The sequence below is a fragment of the Xenopus tropicalis genome, chromosome 9 (assembly GCF_000004195.4).
Source record: "Xenopus tropicalis strain Nigerian chromosome 9, UCB_Xtro_10.0, whole genome shotgun sequence".
Classification (NCBI taxonomy): Eukaryota; Metazoa; Chordata; class Amphibia; order Anura; family Pipidae; genus Xenopus; species Xenopus tropicalis.
Window position 1 is genome coordinate 10,974,102 of NC_030685.2, and position 10,032 is coordinate 10,984,133.

Sequence of the window (10,032 nt, forward strand, 5' to 3'; positions counted from 1 at the left end):
TCAACAAAGAGGTTTATTCACAAGAAAATAATTATATATATATATATAGTACAGGTACTGTTTTATTATTACAGAGTAGAGGGAATAATTTAACCATGAAATAAACCCAATAGGGCTGTTCTGCCCCCAATAAGGGGTAATTATATCTTAGTTGGGATCAAGTACAGGTACTGTTTTATTATTACAGAGAAAAGAGAATCATTTAACCATTAAATAAACCCAATAGGGCTGTTCTGCCCCCAATAAGGGGTAATTATATCTTAGTTGGGATCAAGTACAGGTACTGTTTTATTATTACAGAGAAAAGGGAATCATTTAACCATTAAATAAACCCAATAGGATTGTTCTGCCCCCAATAAGGGGTAATTATATCTTAGTTGGGATCAAGTACAGGTACTGTTTTATTATTACAGAGAAAAGGGAATCATTTAACCATGAAATAAACCCAATAGGGCTGTTCTGCCCCAATAAGGGGTAATTATATCTTAGTTGGGATCAAGTACAGGTACTGTTTTATTATTACAGAGAAAAGGGAATCATTTAACCATGAAATAAACCCAATAGGGCTGTTCTGCCCCCAATAAGGGGTAATTATATCTTAGTTGGGATCAAGTACAGGTACTGTTTTATTATTAAAGAGTAAAGGGAATAATTTAACCATTAAATAAACCCAATAGGATTGTTCTGCCCCCAATAAGGGGTAATTATATCTTAGTTGGGATCAAGTTCAGGTACTGTTTTATTATTACAGAGAAAAGGGAATCATTTAACCATTAAATAAACCCAATAGGGCTGTTCTGCCCCCAATAAGGGGTAATTATATCTTATTGGGGATCAAGTACAAGTACTGTTTTATTATTACGGGGAATATTATTTAAAAAAGAAATAATTATTTGATTATAATGGAGTATATGGAAGATGGCCTTCCTGTAAATGGGAGCTTTCTGGAAAATAGGGTTCCAAATAACGGGTCCTATACCTGTAGTATAAGTTTAACAATGCTGGGGCTGTACGTCACTTAGCATGGGGTGGCTGGCCATAGGGACATCTAACTAAAATAAAAAAGTTTCAATTTATGATACTCATACCTTTTCCAAGCAGATCCAGAAATTGGGTGCAGGCATTCTCCCCTTTCTCAGCGATTAGGGTGAGTAAGGTTTTAGATTTCAAAACCATGTCTTCAGTGTTTTCAAGACCAGCGCTATCCTGCTGGGTTATAAGCTGTTTCGATTGTAGCTTCTTCACCAAGTTTGTAAAGTTCTGCTGAAGTTCTAGTAATGACTCTTGTGGTATGGCAAGAACCTTTTCAATGGACGATGTGGAAAAAGAATCATGTGATCTGAAATATAAACATTAGGGTTAAGGTAAAAAAAAAAATCAGGGCTATATTAATTCCAACTTCCAACCACTCTATGAAAACCCAAATGTAAAAGTGCCTCTAAATTCGAATAAAATTGCCATTTGGTCTGCATGGGGAATGTTGTTAGGATTTATAAAACTCAATTTAATTTGATGCATGTTTTTTAGCTATTTGCTAGATATTGTTTGAAAATATTTGCCCAAACGCAGTTATGGTGAAAAGGCACCAGAAAAATGTATTTAATGCAGAAAAAAAAATATTTTGAGTGTTTATGGGAAACTTGTGCTTGGTGAAAATTGTTTTTGCATAGAACAAGCATTGTCTGTGTCCATTTAATAAATCTAACTGAGCTCCAAAATGTTAAATACATTTTCATTATGCGCACACAGAGAAATATTTATCAAATCATATGGCGCAACTAATCAAATAACTTTTACATTGAAATAAATGGTGAACCATGTTGTGCATTATGATTCTATAAAGTCTATATCAAACCTTTATTTTCTTTATCTTACATTATAATCAATTGATACCATGGGGGCCATTTTTTTGCAAAAAAAAAACAAGTTGCAAATTTTTAAAGCTACAAATCTGAATCTGACTATTCGTCAGCTAAAACTTGACGAGATCATGTAGAAGTCAATGGCAGATATCCCTTCCCTGGAAGATCCTTCTTTTGCTTCGAAAGGTTTTGGATTTTTGAGGCTGGTTTTTGTGACAATTTTGTGACAGTCGAGGTTTCTGTGATACGATTAGAAAAAGTTTTGTGACTTTTTACCACATGGACTTTAGTTCAGACTTTTTTAGTAAAAGTCAGACATTCGTGGAAACAAGTCTATTTGATTTTTAGTTTTAGTTAAATCTGCATCTAAGGAGTATATTTATCATGCTGTGTAAAAAGTGGAGTGAAACATTACCAGTAATGTTGCTCATAGCAGCCAATCAGATGCTTTGCTTTGGTGTTCTAACTGTTGAAATCGAATTGTTGATTGGTTGCCCTCGGCAATATGACCAGTAATGCATCACTCCAATTTTTACACAGCATGATAAATATACCCCTTAAGCTGGCCATACACTGGCAGATCCAAGTGAGCAGATATTCTCCCAATACCCCTTACCTACGGGTGGGCGATATCGGGAGAATCCAAGCTAATTCGATCGTTTGGCCCCCGTTTGGCCCCTTACCTACGGGTGGGCGATATCGGGAGAATCCAAGCTAATTCGATCGTTTGGCCCTGGGGCCAAACGATCGAATTACAACGACAGGCATAGGCAAAGTCGGTCCGGGGACCACATCAACAAGCCGATGCAGTCCCGATCCGACTTGATTTTCTAACCTGCCCGATCAAGATCTGGCTGATTTCAGGCCAGATCTCAGTCGGGCAAGCCCGTCGGTAGTGCCCATACACGGGCCGATTAGCTGCCGAATCTGTCTAAGGGACCCATATCGGCAGCTAGAATCGGCCCGTGTATGGGGACCTTTAGTGTGTTTTGCTGAAGAGCAACAAATATGAAACAAGTACACCTTTCCAAACATCTTGGTGTATTCCAAGGGCATTTGGCCTGAACCCTTAGTATTGTGTTATGAAATGTTATTTTAACAACAAAAGGTCAGACACACACATTACATAGTTGTCACAGACAGAATGTATTTTTTTTTGGTATTTTGATTCAATTTTATGTGGAACCAAGAAATGAAAACTATTTGCAGGCTGTGTTCCCAATATAAAAGGAATGTACTACTACTACTAATAATAATAATTATAAGAATTTTAAAAACACATCTAGTGCTGGTAGCATTCTAAGTGTTCCTCCAAAGGTTATTGCGTCTGCTTTTACATATTGTTTATTATTTGCCTGTATATTTGTGCAGAGAAAACTGCCATCTTGCCCTAGGCTCCTAGCTGTCCCCTGCATGAGTTCAGAGATGGGGCATATGTAGTAAAGAAATCTATACTGTAAATACCCAAAGTCTGAACTGGAGCAGGGGATGCCTGGGAGTCTGGTGCAAGATGGTGATTAGGGTTGCCACTTTTTCTGAAAAAAAAAAAATTCGGGCCTTCCTATATTTTTTGCCCTATTGATAACATTGGGATCAAGCATTGTTTTTACAGGGCAGGCCGGTAACATACTGGCCAGGTGGCAACCCTAATGGTGATAGGACATAATCAAAAGTCACTAGGATGTGCCTGACTAATTGGCAATGCCCAGTAATTTTTTATTTCCTTCTACAGATCTAGAACATTTTTGAGACCACCTTGAAAACAGTTCTAGATCCAAACTTAATGTTGTCTTAATAAATAGTTACATTTTTACTAAAATCCTTGCTGAGCAGCTATATAGACTGTGTACTGACAATAATGTAGCACTAGAGCATGGATACTGAATATGAATATATACGGCACAATGTAGTATAACCCAAGAAAGCCTTACCGTGATTCAGTAGAAATTTCCTCTTTTTTTGGATTTATATGAGTCTTTGTAAGTTCAGTGTCATCATCTTGACTTCCACTTAGCAGGTAATATGGATTTTGCTTGGGGTTACTTTCATCCTTATTTTTATGATCAGAAGACATCTCATTCATTTCTACTTCATGCTTATTTTCACTTAGGGAGTTTGGCTGCCTTTTTTTGCTCTGGTTTAGAATAAACGAGTAATTAAGTCCTAAGTTTATTTTATCTTCATGATATAACCGAATCCTCTCCTGAACCAGAGCGCCATTTACTTTTGTCTCAGCTTTGGTGTTTGGAACAAGAAACACATCTCCATCAGGAGTCATGGTAATCACACAGTGCTCTTCCTCTATTCCCGGCCCAGTTAACTGGAAATCTTGTGAAGAACCTGCACCTATTTTATTATGTTCTGTTAAATAATATAATAGGTAATCATTGGATTCTGGGTCAGGATTTAAGTTTACAAGACAACATTGCTCTTTGGCACACTTTATACCAGAAGCATCTACTGAAATGCCCATGCTTTCCAAATACTTTTGCATCACTTTGGCATTTTCTTCTGTTTTCTTCAGCTTTTCTTCCCAGCTTAAGTTGAGTTGTTTTAGAAGATTCTCTGATTCTTTTAGTTTTGATTGTAGCTCCGGAGATTGCTGACTTTTAGCATGCTTGAGTTGTTCCTTTAACTTTTGCACCTCTTCTTGTAATGTAGCAACAGCTTTGCACTTGGTATCCTCATTCACCTTAGCTTGATTGACTATTTGTCTTGTTCTTTCTGCATATACCAAAGTAGAATGGGTCTCCCCATAATTATCTTCAGCAGGACTAATGGTGGCCAACATGACTGTTTTGCTGTTTCCTCCCAGGCTGTTTTTCAGAAGCCACGTGAGCACAGACTCTCTATAGCTCACATAACTGCCCTTACATTCAGTCAAAGATGATATAATCCTGCCTAAGGATGTAAGAGATTTATTAATGTTGCCACTTTCTACCAATTGTTTCCCTTGAGCCCCTGTTTTAGATGCTTTCTCACTACCTGCCAGATCCACCAGATTGAATTTGCTATGAAGTTCTTTTGAGGTACCAGACTCGTGGTTGGGAAACATCTGAGTTATAGTGAGAGTAAAGATGGCATGTGAACGGCTACTTTCTTCATTCATTTTAGTTGCAGCTGTGGTCCTGCATTTATTTCCAGCTAAAAGCAGTAGTTTGATATCCTCCCATGTGCTAACAGCATGCTGGGACAATCCTTCTACATATGGTCCAAGAATATTATGTTCCCGAACACTGAGTTCTTTTTTGCTCTTTTTCAGATCTAACAGATCCCTCACCTTTTCATTGTATATTTCCATATAAGAAAGTTCAACTCTTACGGTGCCTTCAGATTTTCTGTTCAGTAAGGCACGGCAGAATCTTGGGATCAAACCTGGTTCATCATCAGTTCCCATCATGGAATATGTTTTTCCTGAACCTGTTTGTCCATAGGCAAAAATGCAAACATTGTATCCTTGGTAAATATTCTCTATAGTTCCTTCCTCAAGTGTTTTAAACACTTCTTCCTGCCCTGCATAAGTATCAGGGTCTGAATCATCTGCCGACCAGAAGCAATGATCAAAGGTGAATTCTTTAGGTGCTTTTTGTACTTCACCTGGACTGACAGCCTTGCTCTGCAGAATTGTCTTATTTTGACTCATAGAAATAACACAAACTGAGTGTTTCTCCTTCTCTCTTTGGTTCATTGGCCGAACCCTAACAGCCACTCTCACGTTGCTCATTTCTGACAATTTTGTTCTGTGCTTATATCCTGAAATTTTTTTGCCTAGAGGTTATTCCAGGTTTTAATTTATTCCAGAGTTTCATTTAATGCCTTCTATTTCTTTGAGCTGTAAAAAAAACCAGAATAACTTCTTATTAAGAATAAACTAATTAGAAAAGCTTGATGTGAAATGTCAAAGTTGACCATGTTGAGTCTTTTGAAAAGCTACTTTTCCTATTTTATGCTACCTTCTTCTAGTTATAGAATCTTAACTGTGTATACAGAAGTGACCACAGCACCAAATTACCCACCCCATTGACTTTCTGTACAACTAACATACACCCAAACACTAATATCTCTAGCTGGTTCACAATTATCTCCATGGTCCTACCCTACCCTAATTTTAAAATGCCGGTTGTACTGTTTGTAAGGAGCCAATTTGCCGTGTAAGGGCAGTGGCACACGGGAGATTAGACGCCCACGATAAATCTTCACTACCACATGCGACTAATCTCTCGAAAATGCCACCCCACTGGCAAGAATATAAAGTGCCATGGGATGGCATATGCGCGAAACTTCGGCCGACTTTGGGAAACTGAAGCAACACATTTGCCATCCCACCGGCGATTTACATTCTTGCCAGTGGGATGGCATATCGGGGAGATAAGTCACCCGTGGTTTTTGAGGGGGTAGTAATCACCAAGTGACACCCATCGGATGAAAGGTCCAAAGTGGAAAGGGATCCATGTATCCATGGAAAGATCCAGTACAATAAGTTATTACACCTGCTGATGAGACTATACCTTTACTGGATTCTGGATTTACCCCTTCTGGGTATTGGTGTGTTTCTATTCATTATTTAGGCTCAATAAATTTTTTTGCTCATGGTTAGAAGCTACTATATATAATAGATGCACACTCCAACAAGATGAACAAATCTAGTAAATATTATACATCACCAATATAAAAATAAATCTTCTAATAATACTTCAGCTTCAACATTCAATGAGGGATCAGCTAAGAAAGAGGGATGTATGTGACAAAGGTCCTAAAATTATGGGACCTGGTATCCAGAATACTCAGGACCTAAGGTTTTCCAGATAAGGGTGTTTCTGTAATTTGGATCACCATACCTTGAGTCTGCTAAAAATAATTTTAACATTAAATAAACCCAATAGGATTGTTTTGCTTCCAGTAATGATTAATTATATTTTTGGTAGGATCAAGTACAAGGTCAAAATTTATTATTTCAGAGATAAAGGAAATCATTTTCAAAATGTTGACTTATTTAATTAAATTAAAAATAGCATTCATTTCCTCCCATATTCATATAATATATGTGTATGTTAGCTAGGTTTCCTCTGTATGTAGTCTGTGAGGCATGAAGGGATTCTCAGTGACTAGAACAGATACAAATATGCAGCGGATGTAAAGAGGGTTTGGTCTAATTAGAATGAGGGGCGTGCCTAATTGACACATCACTAATGACATCACAGTGCATATACAATGTACAACCAGCACTCTATTGCATTGCTAACTTCTGACTGCACATGCGCACTTGGTTTTCAAAAGGGAAATTTTGAAAAAACAAGGGAATGGCCTATTATGAAGGCAGTGTGGGGAGGGGAGGGCTCTGTAACCGGGTATCTCCCAGAAAACCCAGAGGAATGGACATGTCTGTACTAATTCTTTATTACCATAGAAGCTCAATCTCATATTTATGGAAATCATATACATTTCCAATCAGCTTATTCACTGTGTAAATACAACTCACACCCAGAACTTTACATTGTGCGAGGAAAGACTAAGCTTACCAAGGACAACTAGTGGTGACTTTGTTGATTGCAGCTTCTCTAAAACGAAAGAACTTCAGTGTCATTGTAAGGGTCTTAAGGTGGCCATACACGGGCCGATTGTAGTTGCCGCTATGGGTCCCTTAGACTGATTCGGCAGCTTATCGGCCCGTGTAGGGGAAACAACGACTGGCCTGCCCGACCGATATCTGGCCTCAAATCGATTGAGCAGTTTAAAAAATTCAGTTGGATCGGGGACCGCATTGGCTCATTGATGCGGTCTCTGAACCCACAGCACCTATTCCAGGCCAAACGACCGAATTAGCCTAAATTCCCCCGATATCCGCTCGCTTGGCGACCGGATCTTTATGTGTATGGCCACCTTTACCCAGCACATCCCTGCCCTTCAACAAGATGGCACATCCAGTCTGTCGAATACTTGCAGCAATGATACGCATGCCCATACACGTTCTGACATTTGGCATGTGTGCAAATAGTCGCGGTGATGTGACACATAAACGCATGTTTTGATGCTCTACCCATGTGCATTGCATTTAAAAGGACGCCAAAGACCTACTTTCATTGCAAAGTGATCGTTGCTTTCTGGTGAGACACTGAGCAACTTCTGATCCTGTTTTCTGTGTTTTGAGGTCTACCTCTACATACTCTTCAATCAAGCTCCTAACAGTCATATTGAAACTGTTTTCAACAAGATACTTTGCACTAGCAAAGTGGCCCATCTGTGTGCTTATCATCTATCACTTGTTTTCAACTTTGTGCACAAAATTTCCTGGGGGGCCTGATTTTAATTGCACTACAGACGTAGGGGGGAATGTGACAAACGTTGGTAATGGGTTAATTATTCTCAATGCGAAAATGTATGCCTGTGTGTGAACAAATTTGCCTTTGTGCGAATTTTATATAGGCTTTGCGAATGCGGAAACTGTCTAGCGACCACTTTCGCCGGTGGAAAGAAGTTTGTGAATTTTATGGGTTGTGACAGTGCGCAGTGTATGTAATAAAACTTCTTAAAAGGGACCTGTCACAAACACATTAAAAGCTGTATAATAAAAGTCTTTTTCAAATTAAACCCTAATTCATTTTTTAATAAAACACCCATACACATTCAAAAGTAAGTAATTTATTTTGCTCAACTAACATGATAAAAAGGATTTGGAATTATTTGTTAGGGTGAAAGGTCCCATTTAATGAAAATGTTAAGATTACGCCACCTTCAAGCATGCTTTAAAAAGTTCACAATTCAAATTTACAATCAGAGTCGGACTGGGCCGCCGGGACAATGGGAAAAAACCATGTGGGCCCCAGCGGCCTAGACCCGACCCTTGCCGGCGCTCCCTCAGCCGACCGTTCCTCCCCTGATGTGTTAAACGTATTCATGCTCGGGGGAGGATGTTGGGTGGGGGACCCTGTGGGTGGTTTGGGAGGCTCAGCGGGGGCTCTTGTGGGGAGTAAGGGAGGCTCAGCAGGGTTAGGTTAGGGGGTGCGGGGGACACGGCCGGGCAGGGGCACCCTGCCCCCCCCAGTCTGACCCTGTTTACAATGCAATAACAGTCTAACATTGTGAAATGTGACTTTTTATTCTTATTTGTGTAGGGATCCCCAGATTTGGGCCCCTTAGGTGGGTTCCCGTTTAGACAGGCACTAAAGGGTGGCCTCATGAAATTGGACACCTAAAGGTGGTCCTAGATGTTTATGTGCTAAAAGGGAGTTTTCCTGCAGTTCAGGCAGCAACCACTGGGTGGTGTGTTGGGATATAAAAAGGGAAGGCTCCCATGTTCAGCAGGTTTTTCCAGCCTGGAAACCCCCTCTGTAAAGAGGTTTACTACAGGCTGGTGCTCTAGTTAGGAGAGTATGGTTATAGGTCGCTCTAGGAGTGACAGGCAGGATATATAGACGGGCAGAGATCGCCCCACCAGGAGCAAGAGGCGTTAAGACCCCCCAGCACTCATGACTGATGGAGTTCAGGGCATGTAGTGAATGGCTAGTTAGGTGACAGTATCATGAGATTCCTAATCAAGGGTACTTAGGCGTGAGTACCGGGGAGAGCCCTAAGAGAGGGTCTTCTGGCGAGAGTACCGGGGGAGCTCCTAGATCAGATCACTTGGCAGGAGTACTGTGGGTAGCCCTTTGAGAGAGGTTCTCTAAGAGAGTAGTTAAAGGAGAAGTGTCACCGTAACTGTTCATGTACTGTACCCTGGAAGTCCTGCCCGCTCTCAAATAAAGCGAGTTCATCTGGTTCAGCATCATTACCAGTGTCTTGGCTCAGTCATACCCAGAGTATCTTTAACTGCCTGGTAAGCAGCTACCCCAAGGGAGGGGCAAGGTACCGGGAGTTGCAGGGAGGCCCTGTCCAAGGAGGACCTCATAGAGTTTCCCAGGAAGGGGAGTTATAGTTTGACCTATACCTACCCTGGGTGGAGGCACACCTTCAGTGATATTGTACCTGCCCCCCATAGTAAGCGGGGACTCAGGGCTCCTGTATCAGCAGGTAGCAGCACTGTCACAAAAGTGGGCTACATTTGTGTGCATTTTTCTTTTTAAGACTTTAATTACATTCCTCCAATAGAATGTTAATAGACAGTGTAGGACTCGATGAGGGGCCTTGACGTGGCACGTGAGCTTACATAGTTTGGTCAAAGTGTGGTACTAAC

The 10,032-nt window shown here is 40.3% G+C and overlaps 1 protein-coding gene across 1 annotated transcript; it reads right to left on the minus strand.

Annotated features, from left to right (window-relative positions):
- Positions 1 to 1,068: 1,068 nt before the first annotated feature.
- LOC100490836 (kinesin-like protein KIF13B) lies at positions 1,069 to 5,593 on the minus strand. The gene is made up of 2 exons (XM_002939855.3): positions 3,794 to 5,593; positions 1,069 to 1,339 (listed from the first exon to the last, which is right to left on the minus strand). The coding sequence occupies exons 1-2, from the start codon at positions 5,584 to 5,586 to the stop codon at positions 1,069 to 1,071; spliced, it is 2,064 nt and encodes a 687-aa protein (XP_002939901.2). The 5' UTR covers positions 5,587 to 5,593.
- Positions 5,594 to 10,032: the final 4,439 nt, after the last annotated feature.

Excerpts from the sequence above, each read along its gene's own strand:
- LOC100490836 (XM_002939855.3), bottom strand. The coding sequence starts at position 5,586 with ATGAGCAACGTGAGAGTGGCTGTTAGGGTTCGGCCAATGAACCAAAGA. Across the intron at positions 1,340-3,793 it reads GAAATTTCTACTGAATCACG|ATCACATGATTCTTTTTCCA; the intron begins GTAAGGCTTTCT and ends TTTATATTTCAG.